General features: G+C 37.2%; 1 protein-coding gene across 1 annotated transcript in view; it reads left to right on the plus strand.

Moving 5' to 3' along the window:
* Positions 1–26,552, plus strand: part of EYS (eyes shut homolog) — an 872,029-nt gene that overhangs the window by 224,994 nt on the left and 620,483 nt on the right. Inside the window, exons 12-14 of the mRNA XM_056343434.1 lie at positions 4,073–4,186; positions 6,077–6,199; positions 19,628–19,732. Coding sequence (XP_056199409.1) covers positions 4,073–4,186; positions 6,077–6,199; positions 19,628–19,732 — 342 coding nt within the window. The remainder of the gene's footprint in view (positions 1–4,072; positions 4,187–6,076; positions 6,200–19,627; positions 19,733–26,552) is intronic.

A 26,552-nucleotide genomic window follows, 5' to 3' on the forward strand; every position in this document is an offset into this window, starting at 1 on the left:
AAGCATAGCAACTTCTCTTGCCATAATTTTTGCTAATACCTATCCAATATCTAATTTAATTCCAAGACATTTTCTGTTTACACTGGGATGATATTCCAGAGATGGCAATCTATGGATTGCATTGCTAAGAAAAATCTTACTTTGTTTTTCTGACTGGTATTTTTAATTCTTCCTTTGTCTTTGGCATTTTCTCCATTCTGAGGGATGCAGACAGTCTTCAGTCTTTATTTAAAGAAATCTAATAAGAGATCTCAACCACGTAATCTTTGGAGGCAAACTGAGCTTTGCATCTTTTGAGCTATATGAAAGTGATGGTACAGAATACCTTTGCAGGGAGGAAAATTTTCAACCACAGTTTAACAGGATTGCTTTCCAAATTAGGGCTTCTCAGAAAGTGAGACATTTTTTCCCTGTGTTTTGGTAGGTCCCTTGTTAGTCTGAAAAAACTCTTTTCCTTTTCTGATGTGGCATACTATGTTGTAGAAAAAAGTGAGATCTTCAATACCTTCTCTTTTTTCTTCCTTTATTGAGCATTTCTAATAAGTTGGTATATCTATTTCTTTTTCTTTTAGTTGGGTGACCCCCTTTTGTTGGACACAGGATAAAAGATGGCTACTGCTACTGTGAAAGATGAGAAATTATCAGAGCAGTAGTGTTCTCTCATCTTTTCCATGCAGAATTGTTCAAAGAGGACAAATCGTGAAGATTTATTATAAGAAGTAAAAATGACAGTAACTTGACATTTTGGTGGATGACACCAGGAACATACTGAAGAATTTTCTTTCTGTCTCACCGTGTTTAAGGAATATCTCTTTTCATTACAGCTTTGTTTCCAGTCCCTCCTCTTTCACTCGATGACATCAGGAAATTCTTATCTTTTTCCTAGCAGGAAAGAAAAGCAACAAGAACTTTTTATAATAACAATTGTTAGTTAATAATTCATGATATTTAACTTAAAGGGAATAAGTGGCAAAAGTTTCATTGCTCCTCATTTCAAGCATACCATATGGAAAATTGCTGAAGTTTAGTCCAAACTTCATAGAAAATGCAGAACAAAATGCAATAGATACTAAAACACCAACCTGCTAAAGAAATAGTGCTTTATTCTACTTATCAATTAATACAACAAAACAAGAAAGACTTGAGAAATCAGCTATTGGATATCTGTCTGTTCTCTACCAGTCCCCTGAGAAAAGATTTTTGAAATGGTTTCTGAGACAACTGTATATGTATAAAAGGAGTGAATAAAGGTTCCCATTTGCCTTTAACAGTCTAACATCTTAAACATTTATTCTATCATCTGAAGCTGGCAGGACTTATCTTGTTAGAACTCCTCCCGAATGTCTGATTGTGCATCTGTAGACCAATCAGATACAAATAACAAAACCTTGAAGTTACAGATTTGCTGCATAAGAAAGAAACAACTTTCTCATTATTACTTTGAGAAAGGCTCTGGTCTCGGTTTTGCAGTTTCTGCAGTGCCAACCTGACGTTTTAGCAAAGCTTAAAATATTAAATTTTAGCATGTCATGATTGGCACTTTGTGTTCTTCCAGAAGTCTTCTGGACTTTTAAATTAGAAATGTTGATGAGTCCTGTGAAACAACTAGTAACGTCCCCAGGAATCTGATGTTCTTGAAAGCTCGCAGTTTACAATACATTCAAGAAATAAATCTGTATTAATTAAAGAAAAACTAAAATTGTGATAATTCATGTGTGTAGTCTGCTAGAATGTATAATAAAAGATTTATATTAATTAATTTTGCCTCAGCTTTTCATTTTCATGACGTTTAATCTTATAATACAATGGTAAATTACTGGTTTTGTTTAAAATATGAAGAATCATTTTACATGTCTTCACTTATTAGGAAGTGAGATAGGTCATATGAAACAGGTATTGAACCTAATGTATTTTGTCACATTTTCCACTGGAAGTTAGAAACACAGCACCCATCTAGTGGGTTGTGAATTGATTCTAATTTTACAGCTATTTTTGGTTTAATTTTTTTTATTGCAAAATTCTTTGTATACAGAACTGCATATAAGATATGCAGGCTGAGTACTTCAGCACCTTCCCATCATTGCTGTCAGCTACCACTTTACATCTTGAGGGGTTTGTTGACATTCTCACTATAAAGCTAGTCCCAAAGTACTATTCTGATGATAAAATCGTAAGGAATAAATGAATACGCGATTCTACATTTGGATATGCTGTGGAACAATTTAAAAATTTTAGAAAAATAAAAAAAATGGGAATTTTTTTCTTTGCATAAATAAATATCTGTTTAACAGTGTGGCATGCTTTCACTATACATCTTTCACAACAGATGTTCTGGGAACCTAATATAAAAGCAAATGCTTTTTCTCCATTTGAATAATTACACTAAAGTATGTGTAAAGAAACTGAACAGAAAAAAAGAAAAACTTTCAACAGGAAAACTTTCATTTTATATATGGATTTTTTTATATATTTCAGTGACAATGAAGTGTGATCTATTTTGTTCTTCCAATCAAAATGAATGCTCTAATGGTTGTGCAAAGATTAGTGGTGACATTTGGAATTAACATAGAACAAAGCTATAGATGTGTGGTGAGTTGACCTTGGATGGCTGTCAGATCCCCACCCAAGCATTCACTCACTCTGTCTTCTCACCAGCTTGAGGGGAGAAGAAAAGATGAAAAAGCTTATGGGTCAAGACAAAAAACAGAGAGATCATTTACCACTTACTTTCATAGGTAAAACAGAATTAAATTAGGAAAAATTGGTTTAATTTATTGCCAATTAATGTAGGTTAGCATAGTGAGAAACAAATTAAAACAACATCTGCCCCATCCCTGTTTTTTTCCCAAGGCTCAGCTTCACTCTTTCATTCCCTAGTCCTCTACTTCCTCCCCCCCGCCAAGCAGCACAGGGGGATGGGGGATGGCGGTTGTGGTCAGTGGGTGACAGCTCTTCTCTGCTGCTCCTTGCTCCTCACAAATCTCGCGAGCCCCCCCCTCCCCCGCCCCCCACCTTCCTGTGTGGGTCTCCATGGGCCACAGTTCCTTCAGGGCACATCTATCTGCTCCAGCCTGGGGTCCTCCATGGGCAGCAGTGTGGTTATTGTCTCTGGTGTGGTCCTCTCCACAGGCACCTGGAGCACATCCTCCCCTCCTTCTTCTCTTTGATGCTCACAGTATTGTTTCCCACCCTTCCCTACCCGCCCTGCCCCCTCCACCCCTTACTCTACACTCTACCTGTGCAGCATTTTGCCTTTTCCTAAAAACATTTTCCCAGAGACATGGAACAGCCCCAGTCTCTCCTCACAGAGGCCACCCTGCAGCCCCCACTGCCAGCACCTGGACACCTGCACCCCATACAGTGTGACAAAGTACCTGTAAGAAATAAGAAAACTGAGTTACCCTTTCCTTTTTTAAGTTTCATCAGTCTTTGGATTTTTCTTTTAAGGATCTACTTTCATTCTTTCTTTTTAGTAACACATACAGCATCCCCATCTATTGTAATTAAGCTGTGCACTTTACATGTGCTGAAGACCTGACTCACATGGACATGTGTTTGTTACACCTCAATATATTTGCACTCTGTATTTTTTTACTGCTCTTCTCCACAGTAGAAAGCACTAGACAATGGATGACAGATAACTGATGTACTGTCTCTCATATTAACATGGCGAAGTTCAAAAAAGGTCTCATAAAAATACTAAAGTGAATCTAATACAAGCAAAACATTTGAAGATCTATATATCATTTGCATACTGCTATGAATGTCATCTTGCTTTCTAGAAGTACTGCCTACTTCATTTATTGCTTTATTCCTGCAATAAAAACATGTATTTGTAATATCAAGTAAGAAATGAGTGAAATTTCATTCTTTGTAAATAAAATACAGAAGCTCTGACTTCCAGTTTAATTTTTCAGCGGAATATGGATTGTAACACATCTTGGTTTAAATTACAGAACAACATTTGGAATAAAAGTTTCATGTTAATAGAACTCATAAAGATGAAGAAAATCATTGTTAATAGAACTCATAAAGATGAAGAAAATCAAAGCTCATCTTGCTTCCTTTGCAGGTTTTTCAGGCCAGTACTGTGAAATAAAAGTGAATGCATGTGATTCAGCTCCCTGCTTGAATGGTGCTGTCTGTCAGAATTATGTCAACGGCTATGATTGTTTTTGCCCTGAAGGTAAGTTGTTCAAAATAATTTATTTTTATTATCTTTGACAATTTTCAAAATTGCCTGCAGTCTGCAAAACATCTTCTTGACAGATTTCAAACCCATTGTTAAGATTTTATTTCTATGTAGGTTATTCATTCTTTTCTGGTCTCATTTGCATCTTTGTCCACCAAGGCACCCAATAAAACAAGCATCTCATTAGAATACACACAGATATACTTGCAAGCGCTACTTTTTTTCAGACAGAAGCTCATGATTTTAGCAAAGTCTGAAGGAGTGGAGAAAACACAAATGAGCAGGATGGGAAATCCACAGAAAATGTAATCAATAAACCTACAAAGATATTTTATCCTGATGTACTAACTTGCAGCTTTATGACTGAACATAGTAAGAAAATTACAATGGCCATAATAATGACTGTAATATATCTTCCATACAAAAATCTATTAGAACTTTTGCAGACAAAAATAATGTGATTTTCAGCACTTTTGGTCTGTTTCTTTAAAAAATGCGCATTGCTCAGTGTTATCTGAAGTGAATGAATGAATGAGTGGTTTCAAGAAAAAAAGTACTTAAAGTAAAATGCTTTAAAAGATTTAAAATTACAGTGTCTTTCTGAAATACTTTCACAAATGGGTTTCTTCTGAATATTTGTATGCTTTTTTTTAAGTTAGATTTTTAGTTAAAAATAAAGTCAAGGTTGTGATTTATAACCTGGTATTTTTTCTCTGCATTTTAAATGATCTTATATTTGTTTGATTTTAATCTTCACATAAAACTGGTTTTTAAGTATGGAGTAATGGTCAGGTGATTTCATAGCTTACAATATTTTAGGTATTTATACATTAATACAAGCATTCTAGTAATAAGTTCAGAAACTCATCAAAAATATGAAATTGCTACAAATAATTCTCATAAGTACAGCCTCTGCCATTAGCAAGCTCAAATTAGAAGCCAAAACAGATATTAGATGGCAGTTGAAAATTAAGCTTGGAAAAGATCATTCTGCTGTTTAGTCTGCCTGACCACCTTATAGAAAAATAATTCTTGGCATCCACATTGGTGATTTTGTGGCTTACTTGTTACCTGTCAGACATGGGTCTGATTAAACTCTAAATGCAAATGAGAACTGTTACTGTATATATTATTAATGAACTAAGGGTAATTCCAAAGTTTAATGACTTAGGGATCAGTGGAAATTGGTTCCATGGTCAGTTTGAGAAATTATGGGAATATGCCTTGCACTGAGGGTGCTGATAGCTTAGCATTAGTCATGGTCTTCCTGCAGCCATGGCCTGTGACAGCACTAATGATAGTCATTTTGTAGCATGACCGTGAATTAGAATACATTTACAAGAGCATAAAATGTCAGATATTGGAATGGACATTCTCCAGCAATTTCAAGTACAAAAAAACACTGTTGGACTTCTGAATTTGCTAAAGGTCACTATGACACAAGAAACAAATACAGAAAAAGTAGAGAAGTAACTATGAGAATTAAAGAGAGATTTTAAAAGCTATAGTCAAATGTCCAAATCCCAGCATCACTTGCCTTTGCCTGCAATGTTCTCAAAATGGCAGAAGATATATAGATTCTTAAGTCTCTGCTAAACAAAAAGTTCAACTAGATTAATGAAAATATTGAATCTTAAATTTGTTCTTTCAATTATTAGCTGCTTTTAAAGTATATTTGATGGTCAAATGTGTTTTCATATTAATAACAATGCAGAAAAAGCTTTTAGAAGGATCCTCCAACAAGACTTCAAGACAATTTTATTACAAGACTAAATTGCAAACAATCCATCTTTTTTTAGAAAAAGAGACCCAAAGATATGCTTTAGAAAAGAAGGCACATATACAGCAGACTAATACATAGCTCTCTGTTTTTTTCCAACCAAGGTTTTGAAGGTCTGAACTGTGAAATCAACTTTGATGAGTGCACTTATGGCTTCTGTAAAAGCAATTCAACTTGTTTAGACTTGGTTGCAGACTACAGCTGTGTTTGTCCTCCAGGATTCACTGGTAAGATTTATTTTAAATCTGGAAAAGACAGTAAATAGTTAAACTTTTTATTTCCTTTTCTGAAACTAAAACAGACTTTTTAACTGCATTTTGTTCAGTGTTTTAGCATTAATAAAACTAAATTCAACTCAGTGTTCTGTTCTATTGATTATCTGCTTTAATTTCCTTATTAATATGATAAAAATTGAAAGCAGCATGTGTGCAGTTTGATTAATTGAAGGAAAGTAAAACTGCATTTTGCCTAGAAAAAAAAAGTGTTCAGAAACACCTAGTCTATGAAAAAATAGGTGAGTAATGATAGCTATAGCTGGTGCTGTTTGTCTTCAGAAAACCATATCACAGCCATACTTGATTGAGATAGAAATGAGAATACAGTTTTAGCAGGAGGACACTTTGTTCTTTTTAAGAAAGATGCCATCAGATCCTTATCTTAAATAGCTTGTAAATTGCTTAAGTATTTGTGTGTCTAACAGGTTTAAGAAAATAGCTCTTGCATCAGGAGCAGTCTTCATGGCCCTACTTTCTGCCAGAAGCAGCTAACAGGATCATGGGGAAATCAATAAAACTGTCTTGAAAAATATGCCATCTTAACAACTAATATACTGAGATGTCAGGGACTGGAACACGCTGCCTTTCAGCTGCTGATTTCAGAGAGGCAAATGGAACAGCATTAGTCATAAGCAGTTAACAGGTAGACAAGCAGTGGCAGTCTCAGAACTTATGCACAGTTTAGTGGGTGTTGTAATAAAAAGATAAACAGATATATACAGAGAGCTCAAAATCCGTGGTTACCAATGGAGAGGAAAGAAAAAATGATAGAGATCTACTATAGAGAAATGAAAGGCTGCACATAAAGCAACGAAGGATGAGGAGACAAAATGAAGTTGGAAGTAAGTAGGGTATTTCAGGTTAATAGTAACACCAGTGACATCCTGTTAAGGAGCACTTCATACATGTTTTGTTGATGGTTAAAAACAGGCAGATGGGACATAAGGAATGTAAGATGATACACAGAGATTTAGAATCTGTCAAAGTGATAATAGGTACAGTTCCCACAGACGTCTGTGATTTTGCTTGGTTTGTGCCAACCTATTCTAATATTATTCAGCATTGCAAAACTGAAATGTGCTCTATATCCTACAAGATCACATTCTCCTTTATCTTTGATAACTGGCTTTGCCGTCATAAGCTTGCATAGTAGATGCCTACTATGTGTCAATCATGAAAATAATGGAGGTAATTACAAAGTATTTGTGCACGTAAATAGAAGCATTTTTATTTTAACTTCTAAACATAATTTTAAAAGAAGGAACTTTAAAAACATACTGCTATACTGCAAGGGCCAAAATGGAAAACATTTACCTTTTCTGTAGTAGGTTGTAGTCAGTTTGACCTAGGGAACGGAGAAAAAGCTGCTCTTTTGAAAATACAGCTACACTACTTTGGGATATGATGGAAGCCACATTAAAGAACCAGAACTATAAACTAATGTGTGGTTGTCACCAAGGCAGCCTGGAACAGGGCATGTTCTCCTTAGAAGGAACACTTTATCCTAGATTTATACTGATGTAAACAGTTTGCCACTAATGTATCTGTTCATTCCAAGATAAAAAGGAGTCAAGATCTGTCAACAGTAAGACAGTTACCAGTGGGTTGTGGGCAGCTTTTAAGGGATACTTCTAGGTCTATGTTGAAGTCATAGAAGTTCACATGACACCATAACAGGCCATTATGAAAAGGCTCTATTTTCACCTGCCTTTCCTGTGTGAAAGACTTTTCTTCCTGAATGTGCTATTGTTCTCACTTCATACTGGCTTTTCTGTGAGACAGGACAGCTCACACAAGGAAACAAATCAGCCAGTCTACTGACTGGAATTGGAAGTGAGGATCCTCCTGATTTCACTGAATAATATGCTCTGTGCTCACGCTGTTTGTATAGAAAATGCATAGTCAGCCATTGTGGATGTCATTAGGTCTGCTGTCTCCAGGCCTTCCAACAACTGCTTCAGCCTCCCTAAAAAGAATCCTTAATGCAAAATGCTGAATATGTGAGCTTCTATCTTCTAAAAAAAGCAAACAGTGATAAAAGAATATTTGATGTCCTTCTGAGTTCTAGATGTAAATGGCCCAAGAAGTTCTTGTCGTAGTAACAGTGATACACTCAAAACCTTTTTAAGTGCAAAAGGAAACATAGCGTATATATAGGAATTTTCTGTTTATCCAGTTAATATTTAAGCAGTGTAGAAACCCATATTATATAATGAAGTAGCAAAGCACCATTAACAGCACAGTCAAAACTGTTATGCCAGAAAACTTACTAATATATACCCATTTTCTTTGGTGTTATGTTCAACTTTCCAATGTTCTTCTGGGTCCTACAGTTGGCAGTTTCAGTCTTTTCAAGTAGGATTTCAAGTAGGATTGGGGGAGTTTAAGCCTTAACCATTAGTATCTTGAGCCCTTTCCCAAGAGAAAGGTGATATTCCTGGTGGGGGTTTCTTCCTCCTTCGTGAGGGTTCCAGCTGGAGTAATTTTCATACATTTTCTCATCCAGCCTGTCTCCTTCTTCTGCACCCCCACCCTAGCCCCATGCACGCAAAGGGCTATGGTTTGTCAGTCAGTGACAGTGACACCTCCACCCCAGAGGAGCCACCCCCAGAGCTGGAGCTGGAGCAGAGGAGCAGTGGTCACTGGCCTCAGTGCAGGGGTTAAACCAGTGACACCCAGCTCAGGCCATGGTGGGGCTGAGCCCTGCACTGCCAGGTCAGGACACAACCAGGAATCCCCCTGCTGAGGGCAAAAATCGTATTTACTTGGCTACAGCTGTAAGACCTGACTACATGGAGGCACAAGTTGGAAAGTTCATCAGCAGATCTTCTAACTCCCTGTTGATCACATCTTGTATTTTCCTGATAAGACTTGATCAAGGAAGTGAAATTTGAAAAAAATCCTGTAAATATACAGGGCTGATTTCTTCTTTGCAGTTTTTTTTTCCAACACATTTTTGTTTTCCTAGCATGTTAAAAGGCATTTCCAAATAAAGTTTAGCTTTAGCATCCAAGCTTCTCGGGTACGTAAACTTTCTCCGGTCTAGTTGTTTGCTTGCCTTGCTGTTTGCTATCTCTGTGCCTGGCAGCATCACTCTATTTTGGTGTTGCACACCTTGTGCATGAATGCTTTCTTGGAAGGACAGTGTTGGACAGGAGGGAGACAGCTGTCTGTTTGAATGGCCTTGGCTGTGGTGCTCCACAGGCAGTGGAACTTGTTCCTTCCCCGGGAGCAAAGCTGGGAAGAGGTGATACCATGCATCCAGCAGGGAGCAGGCCTGGATGGAGGGAGCATGACAGGCACACCCAAAACACCTGACAGAGTCCTGAGAGGAGCAGGGAGTCTTGCTGGCAGCTTTGCAACTTGATGCATGGAGGTGCCTTTACACTGAGCAAGCTAGGCATGCAGAGAGAAGCAGCTCCTGAGAAAGAGAAGGCTTTCTCTCTCTATGTCACATAAATCGAAGCTCGGTCTCAGATGCCCTCCTCTGGGAGCTGGCATACAGAGGACCACTGTAATTATCCCATAGTAAAGAGCTACCGCACAAGTGGACAGATGGCGGCACTGCCACTTCCTTCCCTCACGATATTTTGTTCAATTTTGCCAGTTAGAGGGTTTCAAGAGTGTCTGGCAGTTGAGATAAAGGCAGCCCAGGTCTGTTAACCTGGCAGGCTTCAAAAATTAGAAAAAGACTTGCTAATTCTGGGCTTTATCAGAACCTGAAGATAGGTGAAGTAGGGAAATTTAATATCGAACTGTAGGACACCCTTAGTACCTTAAGTAGTAGATACCATCAATCAAAGCATCAATCTGGTGGTCTGGTATTGAATTCACCAGTGATACAGAAGGATGAGGCAATTTTATGAATGGTCGGTTACTGACCATTTTCATTATTTGGTTGGATTTTCCCTAGTAATGTAAGTAACTGGAACCCAAGAATTTTCTAAGTGGATGTTCAGGGATGAGAAGGCATGATTGTTTTAATTAATTTAACACTCAAATACGTGACAGGATTACATTTTGTCCATTGTAAATCCTTTGCCTATTTTGAATTTTAGAAGATATTATTGATCAAATGTACTTCAAAACTGTGCATGTGTGCTCAAGTGTAGAAGTGATTCCTACACTAATAAGGTGACACCAGTGAACACTGTGTAGAAAAAACATGATTCCAAAGTGATTTTTATTTTAGCACTTAACACTGAATTTTGTTGTAATTTATATGCATGAGATCCTTAATCTGACTTTCTCATACCATGGTCCTTATGAATTCTTCATGTGTAACATGGTCCTTGTTTTAGGTTTTGCCTGTGTCTCATTCATGTTTATCATTATCATGAGTCAGTATGAATCAACAGGCAAAATCTGCTATCAGTTACCTGTTGACTTAATAAGTAGGATTTACACAGCACACTAAATAAATTTGCAAGTTCTTTAATATGCTTTCTGAAGATCTTTTTATATAATTTCCTTTGGCATGTCTAACTCTATGTGCTTTAAAATCCTGTAGTAGCTATTGTGGCTAAACAAGTGGTCCCCGCAACACTGAACATCTGAGACCCAAAATTATAAATGGATGTGCAGTGTCTTCTAGATCAACTCACTCCATCATGAGGCAAAAGGTGACACCTTTTACTGTGCTTTCAAAAATATTTTACCATGCATTCTTTTTCTACAGTTTTCTAAGCTTTGTTTTCAGTCAGTCTGCAAAAGCTGTTCTATTTTAGGCAGCTTTTGGCTGACCCAGATGTTTTTAGTTAGTATCAGGACCACTGCACAGTTTAAAATCATCAAGTTACACCATCCTCTGTTCTGCACTAATCATCTTCAGTCCTGTCCTCAACGATTCAAAGGCAAGAACTGGCCTGAGAAATCTATTGATACTTACCCATCTTCAGAGTCAGTAGCAGATACTCAGTCTCTCTTGCATCTCATGCATCAGATTATTGTTCCATGTCAATGGCCCTTACCGAGCAGCCCAGAAGCCAGGTATTCTCTTCTCTTGTGTCCCCTAAGGACCCAGTTTATGTAAACATGACTGTGCCTGATGTCTAGTCAAAGCCTAAGGTTTTTCAAACCAACCCAAAACCTGGAAGCTGCAGACTGAAGCTGGGGGGATGGTTCCCCTGGCTTCTGGCCAGCAGAACTCTGGCTCACAGTGGGGCCATGGTGGCATGACAGCAAAAGGCTGCTGGCCTTTCCCCCTGCTCAGCTGGGGCAGTGCCGATGGGATGCTGATTTTCAGAAATGCTCCAGAAAGCGGGCTGCCAAGGGCAAGCTTCCTACCGCTGGGCATGCAGACTTAATGTACTGGAAAATAAACACTATTTATGCATACATGGAAATGTATTCAATAAGTATTTCTGTGGTTATTAGAGAATGTTTATTGTCACGTCATGTGTAAGTGTACCTGCTTCCCCTGGAAGGAATTCAGGTTAGAACGCTAAGTGGAAAAAAAAAAAAAAAAAGATCAGTAGAGTGCAGAAAATTCTGCTTAAGTTTCATCATGCTGCAAATTACATTACATAAGGATTTTTATAAACTAATACATAAAAACTATTGAATTGCATGAAAGAAAAACAAATCAATTATAATTCAGTAGCAATGTTTTTCCAGTCATCTAAAAAATAAGCAAAGTCTCCTCTGCTTTTTTTTTTTTTTTTTTTTTGGGGGGGGGGGGGGATGGAGATGGGGTGAGAAATCAAACGGTACATTTCTTCATTTCTTCAGTAGTTTTCTGTCTGCAAATACGGAACATGATTTTTTTTTTCCTGTAGAAGGTGAATAGTAACATTTTGAAACATCTGAAAAAGATAAGCTAAATCTTCAAACAAAAATTTAATTAACTTATATGGGATTTACTTTATCATTGTTCTACTGGTGGAGTAATGAGATTATTTTTGTACCTAACTTTTTCCTCTTTATTTTAGATATAATGTTTTCGTTTTTTTTCAATAGTTACGTTACTTGTCATGCATAATATAGTGTATATAGAACATACAGGAATATATTTCTGGGTGTGACTGTGTATTTAATTAATTTTAGATAAATTGGAACACAATCATTTAATATGAATAGGTTTGGTTTTTAATAAAAAAATGTTGTCAGTTGCTGGAAGATCCTAATCAAATAAAAAATGAAAAGCATGAAAAGCAATCATGTCTAGAAAAGCTCATACAGTGATTAAAGTACACACAGAAGACTCTGGAAAAAATGTTTGAAATTCTTAGTCTTCCTAAGTTACTGTGGGAAATCAACCACATTTTTCCTTAACTCAATATTTTTCCCACAAACTATTTCTTTTCTCTTGTTCTTTGCATGTGTCTTCTATTCATGTTCTAAGCAGTTAAGATCATGGATGCCATCATGCTATGAACAGTAATATGCCAGAACAGTGAGCACAATTTTTACTTTTTACATCTGAGTGCACCTGTAAACATAACATATGGATATCAAGACAGAATTTCCAACTGCATCAAGATATTTATTATAACTGCCTCAATTAACTTGTTAGGACTAAACTTTCTTTTATGACAAGAGCAATCGGTGAATTAACGCTGACAAAAGAAAATCTGCCTCCAGCCAGCTTCTCCAGTGCATATTTTCCATCCCTCCCAGATAGTTTGTTAATGAAGTTGAGAAACAGAAGTGGCATCTTACATAAGAATGGTTTTTTCTAGGTTTTTTTTTATAGCAGCCAGTTCCTCTTCTGAAAAAAAATCCACTGAATCATTGATGTTGGAGAAAGTCTGTCGTTCAACACTGCCTTTGCAATACTAGCTAGCATTGTACCAGGGGTTTTGTTACTAAATTATATCTAGTGAAACAATTTACCTTTGGGTACCCTTTTCTTTGACTAAGTCATACTACAAAAGGCATGAGACTATTAGTTTTAGTATGACTGCACTAAGTAGTACCCATATTTGATGCCATCTTCAGTATGTTGTTGACTACACTCTTTGGCCTTTTCCTTTCTCCTGATTTTTTTTTTTTTTACACCTTTCTTTTCCTCAGTTCTGTAATTCCTTATAACTGACTTTTCTGTATTTGAGACATTTTACGTATGTTAGGCATTTGTTCTTTGTCCATTTTTTATCCTTAAAACTGTTTTTGCCCAGATTCTGTGTTTGCTTCACTACCAGTAACCGGCCGCAGGTGAGCTATTAATAACCTTGGAGTCCCCAGTACCATCCTACAAATGCAGCTCCAAGCCCTCTGCTCCTGCCCCTGTACCCTTTTGCGCTGCAACGTGGCTCTAGGGTCATAATTAGTTCATTCTATACAGCGTAACTGCTTATTCCTGTCCACGTCTTATTAACAATAAGCATAACGTGACACAATTTACAAAATTAAGGAAGACTAAAACAAATGAAGCGAGATCTACCTGGCCACTAGACAAGTCCTGAGGCCTCTGCTGTTAGCTTGACAGCAGCTCTGCAGCCTGACACTAGCAATGGCAATGCTGTACCTACTGGGCTGCAGGGCTACAGTGTGATAGCAGGGACATTACCCCACAGCTTAACTCACTTCACTGAAAAGTAAGTTGACCAGATAATACTGCTTGCCCGGATCTGAGGAGTCTTGAGGAACAAGGGGGGAAAGTGCTAAATGCAAAGTGATGTTTTTAAAGCTGTTTATACACTTTTTATAAGATTTTTTTTTTTCCTTGGCACTTTTGTAGTCAGGCAAGAGACAGAACTGCATAGCAGCAAAGCAGCACCTGACAGCCAGTTTTCCTAGGAACCTCCAGAACCTCCAAGGACAGCACATTCACATTTCATATGATGACAATGATTCTACAGAGCCCAGCTGCCTTGGGGTGGGCTACTGCTGTCACAGAAATATCTGGCTCACAAAATTGTCTTGATGGTTTCCCCAGAAAGCCCCATAGAAGGCTACAGGATAAGCAAATTTATTCTGGAAGTCTTGTAACAACCCATAGATTGCTGGATGTATGCTCTACATTAGGTCTGTATACCAGAAGGCAGTTAATTGCCCATTAACCACCTTGTACTGAACCTAATTACTTAGTTTTGATTAAAGCACACAATGAATCCAAAAGCATTCAATCCTGATTTGAATGCATGAAAAGAAGTCAGAATTTCACTGGCATTTTTTTCTAGTGGTAATCACCATCATTTAGAAGTTTATATTAAATATTTTATTTAAATTTTTGTCTTCAACTTGGAGCTATTGCATCTCATTACCTTTTCTACACAAAATGAAAGTGTCTTTTGCTAACCAAGTATTTTCTCTTTGTAAAGACACTTATACACTGTAATCAAGTCACTTCTTGTTTTTGTTTGTTCTAAATGAAACAGATGGAGCTCTTTAAGCCTTTGCCGACAGCGTGCTTTCTTCAGTTGTTGAGTAAATAGTGTAGCTTTTCCTGCATCCTTCCCACTTATTTTTAAATATGGAACATTGTAGTCAATGTTTAATGTAGAGGTGTTTTACACATCAATATTCTTTCTTGGTTTTTTGTTAAATACATCTGAGAATATTTTTTTTTCTCACAGCACTGCAATAGGGCTTACATGCTGAGGTGTTCAACAGTCCTTTTCAGATCCCTTTTGTTGTCCCTTCACATACGGTTCAGCTGGAGTTAGTAGCTATGACCTATGTATCTTTTCCTTTGCTTGTATCTGGCAGCTGCAAGTGACCAGAAATGACCTGCAGGACATTGAAAAATGTACTTTTTAACTAAACAAAAGTTATCACAACATTTCAGTTAGTGCATGTGCTGGCTCTCCTGCAGAAGGGAGATACAGGAATGGAAGTCAGTGGAAATGCAGAGTCTGTTTAAAAGTCAGTGTTGAAATAAGAGTAAGGGCTTTTCACATTCACCTACCAAAAAAGAGGCTCAGGGAAGTATGAAATGGCTCATTTGTCTCATTATGATTTTCTCATGAGAAAGGCTAGAGGGGTGAATATAGGTTGAATGTGCCAAAAGCTGTACTGCTCTCTTTGTAAGAGTAGGACTTTCCATCTATCCCTCTGTATTTTTAACCATGTTCATTTATGGTGCACATGAAGAATGTGTTTGCCTCTGCCTTCTAGTGATAATATTTTTATCCTCTGCTTTTCTTGCCTACCACATGCTTGGACTCACCTCTGTCTTATCTAATACAGGAATGTGTTTTGATGGAGAGACAAAGTGAAGACAGGTTTGGATAGAAGCAGTAGGTTCCAAAGTGGGAGCTCTGATACCACACACCAAGTAACTTAAGACCTTTAGTCTGCCAGGAGGCAAACTCACTACATGAACATAAAACCCTTTGGACCTTCTTCAGTGTTATAAATGGTGTGTATGCCCTGTAAATAATCATAACACTACAGCAAAACTCTAAAGATCATCTAGTCCACCTTCATCACAGCAGAAAACATATACTATACTATGTCATTTTCTCACTTGTATTTGTCTTACCTTAAAGAAATCCAACACCATTCCCTGTTTTCCTCAGGCAATCTTTCCAGTGTGATATTATGCTAATCATTAGGAGTTCCTTACCATTTAATCCGACTTTCACTGCAGTTTAAATGCATTACTTTTTACCCTGTCTGCTATGAACACAGAGAACTAAAGATATTTGCAAAAGCTTGTTCTTATTTTATGATGGTCATCACATTTCTATTCAAATCTTCCTTGTTTACACTTTACAGACCTATTCCTTTTCTTTATCCTAAGATAAACGTATCAGGTTTTCAAGTACTTTCATTCCTATCATGCTTGTCTGGACTGTCTCCATGTGGCCCACATTTTTCTTGAATGCAGCTCACAGCACTGTGCAAAGCACTCCAAATGCAGCTTTACTCCAGCTAGATGAGAATGGAAGCATTATTTTATGCTTCTGACGGGCTATGTTCCTTTTTATTTATCCCAGCACATCAACTGACTTAACAAAATTCTGGAATTTGTTCCTACTTAAGTTGTGATTGATTTGCTGTATTATGATATCTTCTACTTGTTCCGATTGCGTAACATTTGTCATTTCAAACTCCAATTTGTACAAATTTATGAAGAACTCTAATCCTGTCCTCCAATGTATCTTTTTGTGTTGCCACCAGTAATCTTACTCTGTTGTCTGCCTTCCAGGCTGTTTTCGAAAAACTTTAGTAGAAATAGACAGACAGTAGACTTCTTTCAAAATCTGTGCAATTCATTCATCCAGTTTGGTAGTAAAACCACTGCTAACCCAATGTATGAATATGGCTTTCCAACATTTTTTACTCATTTGATAATATTTTCTTGTAGTTTGTATCTAGTCCAATTATCAGGATTTCACATGATAGCAGCAGAAATATTAGTGAAATCAGGGAGTATGACATGCTACTGTTTTTTTTTTTTACTTTTTTTTTAATCCACAAGGCCTGTAACTCTAGTGCTGAAGGGAACTGGTTTGCTTATATATGGATCAGTTTTTTATAAATAATTTTATATTTATAGGCTCTTACAAGTTATCAGTGTAGTAACTTTTTCCTATAATTTCTCCAGGAAATGAAATTACACAAATGGATCTATAATTTCACTGCTCTGTCTTTTACTCCTTTTTAAAGGCTGAGTTTATTGGTCTTTTACTCCTTTTTAAAGGCTGAGTTTATTGAGTCTTCAGGTACTTTACCTACCTTCCACAAGTTCACAAAGAAAACTACTGAGTTTTTAAACAGCTAGTACCCAAGGCTGAAGATCATCAGACTAGCATATCTGAACATCTAACTCATCTGATAATTCTCCAGCCTGCCTTCTCTGTTCAGCACTGAAGTTTTGCTCTTTAATCACAGGTATCAATTATGATAATGATCTGCTTGCTGCTGGCCTTTCTACTGATGATTGTAGCAAAAGAAACATTGAATAATTTGGCATGATTACCATTATCAGAAGCCATCCTTCTCCATTAAATAGCAAACCATACCTTTCCTTCATGTTTAATACAGTGTGATTTCTTGTTACCCTGACCATCCCATGATAGCTCCATCTTATTCAGTGCCTTTGCTGGTCTGATTTCCTGCCTACACACTTACACTGTACTTAGGTTATTCTTAGCAACTCGACCCATTTTTTGTTAGTTGGGCATTTTCATCCTTTGAAAACCAGGAAGTGGCCAGTTTGTCTCCTAATACTCAATGTCTTTCTCCCCAAAAAAGAAGATAATTTGTCCTGGTGTGTTGCAGAATGGCTGTGTGATCATGGCCATGACTCCCTTAAAGATCTTTGTGAAACAAAGTTAGCGTAAGTTAGCTGAAGCAGGCCTTGCAGCTATGCTGAGGCATGCTGATAAGGAAGCTGAGAAAAACACTGACCTTGCACAGAGCAGAAAAACAACTTTAAGGAAGCAAGTATGAAGAAACAAGGCGTAACCCGGACCCGCTGAAACCGCAAGTAGGAGGACGTATGAAAATGTAACCTTTAGAGCTTAGCCAATCAACAAATGACTAGTAGGCATAATTAACTGGAACTGTATATAAGACATAATCGCGCTGTAATAAATCGAAGCTTGCTTTATCACTCATATTGAGTCGGCCGCGTGCTTCCCCTCGCTCGTCGCACTGGTGTACTTAAAGCAAGCAGCAACTTTCTTAATTACCTTTTTACTTTAGTTCAGCCTCTCATCAGGTTTTACATTAAAAAAAATTCTGCATTCTTTACAATTTTTCTGAATTCCTTTGTTATTATTTTGTTCAATCCCGTCATCTCCTTTCTCATGGATCTTGATTGCTCTCACCCAAGTTACTGACATTCCTTTCTTCATATTCAGAGACCACTTTTCCCTTTTGCTTAGAATCAAATCCCAGAAAACCTGTTTGTAGTTGCCTTTTCCACTATTGCATGAAAAATTTTCCAACAGCACATTCAAAAATCTTTGTGTTTTTTAATAATGATTTCTTTCCAAAAATGACAATTTGGGAGGTAAAAGGACTCAAAGTCCTGTGTGTTCAAGGATTCTGGTAGTTGTTTATTTATTTAGATAAGTTAAAAAAAAAAAAGGCAAAACAAAACAAAAACACAACAAAACCCAAAGTAAAAAAATCTCAGCTTTCATTCAACTGGTTTTACTAGATTTTTGATCTGTAGTGAATCATAAAATACAGGAAATTACCTATGAGTGTGCAACACTTCCCACTTACTTTTTAAGTCTTACCTGGATTCTATGATTATCCTTTTCTAGAAGCTTCATCTTCCTTCCCCTTAAAGCCTCTTCTAAATAATTATTTTAGAGAAACAGTACAAAGAAGGGGTTTTTATCCTTCCCCTATCTTTTCGCCACTTTCTCTCCTACCCATTGGATTTGATTTTTACACAGATTCTATTTTTATCTGTGTAGCTCAAAGAACATCATACAGTTAAGGAAGACATAACTGCTGGGTGACACCATCTGCCAGCCATGCATATATTGCTGGAATTAATCTACAATTGTCTGAGCTCTGGTCATCCAAGAGGGAACCAAAGAAAGCCCACATGATCCTTTAATTCAGGAGCCCCTTAGACTGAAATTCCTGGGAGCCATCACCTACCTGGTATATCTGATTTGAGTGATACAAGGATCCTTCCTTTGCTTTCTGCGTAGAATACCAGCAACCATTCTGCTCGCTCACATCAGTGTCAGCTAGAGTTTTCCCTCTCTATTACTGGATTAGCTTATGGTATTCATGGGAGCTCTTAATTGCTATAGGTGTCCCTCGATTTTGGGTCCATTTTGGATCAAAAAGAACTCAGTATAATTTATACCAGACTAATGCTTACTATAAATGAATGCAGCACACAGTAGAAAGATGAGGGACTGTTGATTTTCTGTTGATTGGGATACCCAAGGAGTTAATTGTTTGCACAAAGCACCTATTATATTGTCTTGTAAATGTTCTCCACTATAGGTCTTCTATATGTTCTCCTATATTTTGTTGTTTCAGATTTGAATTAAATTGAATTACAGCTCAACTAAATCTCTTTAATAATAGAAAAAAAATGAAGAAATAGTTGAATGAATCTGTGGTTTTCTGTTGGGATCTGATAAATGGCTTCATCTAAATATGGAAGAAACTTTGAGAAATGTTTTTCCTTTATTGTTACTAAGGTTATTAGATCTCTAAAATAGTTTATAAAATGTGGCATATAATTCTAGTAATTATGATGTTGAGATGTAATGCTAGAATACACAAAGAATGTATTTGCAACTGTATCTCATATGTATTTAAAATTTAATTTGTAAACTATCAGCTATGATCTGTGAATAACTCTAGTTTTAAAGCTGTCAAACAGAAATAGTGTTTCCAACCTGGAAAAGTTAAATTATGCAGTTGTCAGCTGCACTATGAAGTCGCTTTTCTAGTTTCCCAAACCCAGTATGATTTATAGTTTTAATGTTTAATTTTCTTTTCTTTCAGACAAAAACTGTTCCACGGATATTGATGAATGTTCTTTCAAGCCCTGCAAAAATGGAGGCCGTTGTCATGATTTGATTGGTGAATTTTACTGTAGCTGTTTACCAGGTAAGAAGTCAGGTGATACTTAGGTGAAAAGTGGGATTCAAGAAAGAAATATAGTTTTTACAAGCACACAGCTAACTAGTCATTTATTTTTGCTTGAAAAGTGAGAAGGATCAAGCAGGTATTCTTTAAGCATTTCCTACAATTGCTATATGGCCAGCATCAGCAGAACTTGTTTTCAAAATCTAACTTGTGTACCAGAAGTCCTGCCTTGCAAAGTGATGCATGAAGAGTCTTACAAATCAGTCAACACTGTCAGTAGTATTCACCCCAGAATCTTTGAGGAATTCTGAATTTCTAACTCTTGACAAAAAATAATTTTCTTCCTTTCATGAACATAAAGGATTTTGTTCCCATCTTTTCTATTAGCAAAAGTTGTTTTTTAAGTTTCTTATGACATGCTGAAGAGAAAGAAAGAAAAAAAAAAAAACCAGGAAGAATTTATACAATAGTTACCGTAAGGGTTGCTGTGGTGGGTTGACCCTGCCTAAATGCCAGGTGTCCACCAAATCCATTCTATCTCTCCTCTCCTTAGCTGGGCAGGGGAGAGAAAATATAACAAAAGGCTCCTGGGTCAAGATGAGGACAGGGAGAGATCACTCACCAATTACTGTCATAGGCAAAACAGACCCAACTTAGAAAAATTAGTTTAATATTACCAATCAGAATCAGTGTAGGTTTATGAGAAATAAAAACAAATCTTAAAACACCTTCCTCCCATCACTTTTTTCTTCCTGGGCTCAATTTTACTGTCAAATTCTATACCTTGTGTCATCTCCCCACAGCAGTGCAGGGGGACAGGGAGTGGGGGCTGCCATCAGTCTATCACACGCTGTCTCTGCTGCTCCTTCCTCCTCAGGGGAAGCTCCTCACACTCTGCCCTGGTTCCACTGTGGGGTCCTTCCCACAGCAGACCGTCCTCCACCAACTTCCCCAACATGAGCCCTTTCCATGGGGTGCAGATCTTAATGAATTTCCTTCCCATTTCCCATGGGGTCAACTAGTCTGGCCAGAAAATCTGCTCCAATGTGAACTGGCAGCTGCGTGATAATTAGTTGCTGGCTGGGGTTAAACCACGACAATAGTATGACTACATGTAGATGTTTTTTCCCTGCTTTCTTTATTGTGGGTCAACTAGTCGTCATCTGATTGGAAAGTAGCAAGTAAAATATGAAATGATAGTACTTAGTTGCATTTTTTCATACTCTTACATCACTTACATTGCACTAAACCTTGTTCTAGCATGTCAAATAAGCGTGTTCCTTTTACCATTATATAGCTAGTATTTGGACAGAAATAATTGCTTATAATGGATAAGAAAAAGAAGTGGTTAAAATTATTGTCCCTATAAGAACTATATATGTTTTTAAGCAAGAAATTTAAGAAGATATACAAGTTATTTCAAATCCAATGCATAAATAGTTTGAACATTAAGATTGGATTCTTATGTTGATGTAATAGGATAGTTTTACTTTTTAAATTACAAAGCCTGTGAGTAAATTTCATTACTCTTTCAATTGTCAATAAGCTCAATTTTACACTTCATTTTGGAAGAATATCTTGCTTTGTGCAATCACAAACACAACAATGAGTATGGAAATATCTGCCTACTTTACAGAACTGAAAAAAGTGCAATCATATGTATGAAATGATTATTGAAATGCTGTAAGAAGTACATATATGAATGAAAAAATGTATATAGTCTGAGAATTAATATTTTTAAACATTTGTTAGATAAAGAAATAACACATCTACTAAACACATGATGAAAATAAATTATTTAAATGATATTTATTCTAGGAAATAAACTAAGCATACTGGATTTGAAAGTAGAAAGCAAGAAGTTTCATAAATAAAAGTGGTATATAGTAATTATGTATCATAAGGACTACAAGCACAGAAAGCAGAAGAGCTAACACAGAAATACCAGTTGTCATAGCAGTTTCCAGGCTTTTCAAATGAACTGTAGGAAGTATCTCCTAGTATCCTCCTTTTTTTGAGCAACATCTTCTGGCAGGCTGCTGTACTGAGTGAAGAACAGCTTCTAGAGGCTTTTGCTTGTTTCCTGTTTGGAGAGTGCCCTTACACCATGTCTTCACCTGACTGCTAATAAGGGAGAGCCAAGCAACTACTCAGCTGAAGCTGCTTGGGGAGCAGATATAAATCTGGTAGATGGAAGCACAGGTTTTAAAGGGCAGGGAGTGGAGGCTTGCTGGTTGTTGAGGGTAATTCTTAGAACTATGTTCACAACTAATGTCCATGTAATGATTGTGGTCATGTGCTACAGTGTGGTCTCCAGCATCAGCTGAAGAAAATACCCAAAGCAAAACTGAAGCCTTGATGTAGGCAGTACTCCTGAAGCATGGTGTTGCCATGCAGGCTTTGGTCTGCAGACATTACTTCTTTCTGGGGTGGGAGTGATGGTGACCTTGTCTGTGAAAAAGGTGAGTAGACTGCACACCATCACAGAGGATAAATGCAGGACATCAATAAGGTCTTCCACACAGCCTGTAGAGGAAAAATTCTGAGCCACATAATGCAAGGAAGGATTGACAGCTGTAGATTGTGCTGAGAAGTGTAGCAGATAGTGACTCTCAGGGTGGGGGATGCCGGAAACATATGACTCCAGCAACAGAAGGAATATTCCTTTTTTGCCTGCACACCTGTGATTACTGAAGAGGTACAATGACCCAAGAGTAGATGAGGACAAAGTATAGGTATCAGAGAAGGCACTGAGGATTCACACAACTATTGGCATATCAGCCTAACCTCAGTCCCTGAGAAGGTTATAGAATAAATGTTCCTGGAAGCTGTGTGCAAGAACATGAAGGACTAGAAGGTGACTGGAAACAGTCACTGTGGATTTACCAAGGGTGAATCATGCCTAACCAATCTGGTAGCCTTCTATCACGAATTAACCAGCTCTGTGGATAAATTGACAGCAGTGGATGCAACTAACTTTAGCAAGGCTTTTAACATGACCTCCCAGAGTCATGCTGCTGTCAAGATGAGGTGTACAGACTGGAAAAGTAGACAGTAGGATGGGCTCAAAATTGGTTGGACCATTAAAGGATTTGTGATAAAAGGCACAAAGCCTAGTTGGTAGGTAGTGGCATTCATCATTGTTTAATACTGGAATCAAATCTGTCTAGTGTTTTTATTAGTGAATATTGGGTTACATTCTCAGGAAATTCACAGGTGAGATAAAACTGGGGCAAATGGTTGATATGCTGAAGGCTAGGATTTCTCTTCAGAGGGACTTTGACAGGCTGGAGAAACAGGTCAACAGTAATCTCAGAATTCAACAAATGCAAGTCCCACAGCTTTAAGAATAATCCCCTGCACCAGTAAAGCCTAGTGGCCAACTGGCTGGAAAGCAAAGCAGCTTTGCAAAGAATGACCTTGGGTCCTGGGGGTGTTGGTGTTCAAGCAGAACATGAGCCAGCTCATGTGTCCGTAGCAAAGAAGCATCCTGGGCTGCATTAGGAAGAGTGTAGCTAGCAAGTCTAGGGATGATTATTTTTCTTCTCATGACTTGTCAAAGTGCATCTGAAAGACCGTGCCTAAGTTTTGCATTCTCCACTAAAAGAAGGACATTGCCATATTGGGACAAGTCCAACAAAGAGCCATGAAGATGGCCAGGGTCCCGGAGAACCTGAGGTACAAAGAATGGCTGAGGTAATTGGACCTGTTCAGCCTGAAAAAAAGGCTAAGGAAATATTTTATTGATGTTTACAACTACCTCATAAGAGGATACAGGGAAGACAGAGCAAAGCTGTTCTCTAGAAATGAAAATTGTGGCAGAGCAAGAGGCAATGGACCCAAATTGGAATGCAGAACAATTCTGATTAGATATTAGGAAAAAAAAAAAAACAAACACATTTTGAAGGTGGTTAGCCATTGGAACAAATTGTCTGGAAAGCTTGTGGAATCCACATCCTTGGAGGCATGTTCAGATCTTGACAGGACAGTTCCCTGAACTAGCTGATCTAGCTGGTCTTGCTCTTAATGAGGATTAGACTAGATTGCCTGAAGAAGTCATTTCCCAAATAAATTATCTTGTGATTCTATTACTAAATAAGGAATCTTTGCCCAATTTTACGTATACTTTACAAATATAATACTTTAAGTTGAATTTGAACTACTTGTCCCTACACACAGTCTTTAAGACTGCAAGTATTTCAACCATACCTAAAAGTTTTCCATAATCTTAATTAGGGTGTTACCTTTTATCAATCATCTTTTTAGCTAAAAAAAAAAAAAAAAAAGTGTTTGTTTATATGCAATGCTTTCCCAAAATCAGAATTTGTATGAATATTTTAAAACTTCCCAAATATAATGTTTTATCCTGTGTGTTACTTTAGCCTAAATACAATGGTTTTGCCATGCATAAATTTAGCCTTCCACTAGGAAATGGCTTCATATCTATACTGAATTTCACAAAGGATAAAACAAAATGAAAAACAAGTGTTATAGTGGTGTACTAAAAGGTTTATTACAACAGTAGTCTGTCATCTGGAAGCCTTGCCTTGAAATGGTGAAGTAGAGAAGCACAGTTTCAGAAAGAGGTGAGGAACCACTCTTTAAAGTTTAACTTCTCCCCAGGTAATCTGATATTTAAGGAAATATTAATGTAGAAGATGTTGGATTTGCGGAATATATTCAGAAAGGCAACAAAAATGAACCGTTAACTACAGCAACTGCCTTATGAAAAAGCAAGGACCCTTTAAGTTTGTAGAAGAAAACGATGAGAGGAGAGAAGGCTTAGAAAGAAATTAATGAAAGCAGGGGCTAAGCTGAAAGCAGAAGGCTGTTCATAAGAAGTAAGAAAGCACTTGAATAACTTAGTGGGATTTTGGACTAAAACACATAAAAGAACTTTTAACAGATAACATTACACTTCTTAACTTGTTGCCACAGAATGCGATGTAGATAGAGAATTTATTTAGGTTTGGTAAGGGATTAGATAAATTCACAACCAAAAAGGCTTTAAGTGGATACTAATGAATCCTTGGACTTTTTTACTACACCTGAATGTTTGGAGGTTTCAAAGGAAGCAGACCGCTGGAAGATGCTAAGCTAATGTGCTTTTCCTAAGTAGCCTCTCTTTTTCTGCTCTCAGACAGTTCTAGGCCACACACACTGCTGCACTGACCGTACAGCGGGTTTCTTAGGTTCTTACAGGATATTCTCATGTTTTCATCTCTTACAAAACCTTGTATCTAGTACACAGCTTCTTTCCCATTCCCATTCATGCCTCACTGATGTATTATCCCTGCTACACCTAACTGAATACATAAATATTTTAGTTTTCAGTGGGATTAGCGGATGATTAGCATGTGCTCAAGTAGACTGATTTTGAAGCAGAAAATCCTGTCAGCTAAGATGCTTGGATTGATAGATGCAACCTAGAATCAATTTTTGTTCAACTTAATACACTGAATCAAAGGAGCAGTACTTCGGATTAAGCGTAAACTCACACACAGAAAAATTGTAAATCAAATTCTTCCTTTTTGGGAGGTTCACTGTTATTAAAGTTTACTGTACCATGAAATAAGACTGTACTTTCAAACCTTTCTGGCACCTTTATTATGAAGTAGAAGCTTATACGTGGAAGTTTTTGCTCCAGGAAGAGGTCCTAGGAAAAGCGTTGCATCAAAAAATAAAGCAAATCATCAAGATTACAGATGGGAAATGTTTAGGAAATCATTCAGTCCTTCACGCTGCTGCTGCACAATCCCTCTTAACATAGAATTTGTAATGATTTTTTTTTTTTGCTTTGATTTTGAAGTTGCCTGATAAGAAAGTCTAGCATTTTTTATGTGAAACTGTTGCTCAGCTTACCAAAAACATTACCTGATGCATAGTTCAAAATTTGTATTACCAATTTTTTGTTTCAAGTTAGAATTCATTTATATAACTTGTAAGTCATACATTTTTTTCATACCTCTAACATCCTAACTTGTACTGGGATACCATTCTTTCTAAACCAGACCATGTAGCCAGCTGTAGAAATGCTGTTCAGCAGTCTGCCACTTACAGAAGATGCTTTGAGTATTCATATAGCAAAACAGTACAGAACTGCTTGAAGGCAGTTGTTAGTGGACCCAATATTTTAGGGAAATAGAGGTTAATACACTCATACGATGTTAGCTGTTTTGCAAAGTCTTTACAGTGAAACTTCTGTGGGCAGTCACATCCATGAGATATCAGTGCTGACTCTTTGTCCAGGAGGAGGGCTGAGGCCACTGATAGAGGTGTTGGAGAACCACAGGTTATGCGGCTGGCTCCCCAGGACCTGCCACATACCTGACTCTTGCAAAAGTGGTACTTGGAAGCAATAAATGACAGGGAATATCATTAGGGGTCTCCATACGTTAGCATTGATTTTTCTCTGATATTTGTGAAACGCTAAATATATTTTTAGTAACTCTAATAATTCTGTGGGTTTGAGAATCTTGCTATATTTAGATGTTTCTTCTAATAGTGAGATTCCTGAGAATGTCCAGCCATTTGCTACCACAGAAGGTCTCATAGTTCATTTAACTTTTTTATGGAAGCCTTTACAAAATTAGTTCAAAGCTTCAATTGTTTGTTACATGATATGTACTAGTTTAGTCATAAAAGGCCTAGCAGAAAAAGGTGACAATTCTAAAATTTACATGAGTTATGAGAGCCCTCTTTTATGAAGAAAGAAATTCAGAACTATTCTACAGTATTTGCAAAATAAGGAAGTAGAAAACCTAATAAAATAAGGAAGTAGAAAACCTAATCTTCCTAGACCATTCTTTGCTTTCCCACTCTGCAGTGTAACGGTTAACTT

Source organism: Falco biarmicus, chromosome 6, assembly GCF_023638135.1.
Source record: "Falco biarmicus isolate bFalBia1 chromosome 6, bFalBia1.pri, whole genome shotgun sequence".
NCBI classification, from domain to species: Eukaryota; Metazoa; Chordata; class Aves; order Falconiformes; family Falconidae; genus Falco; species Falco biarmicus.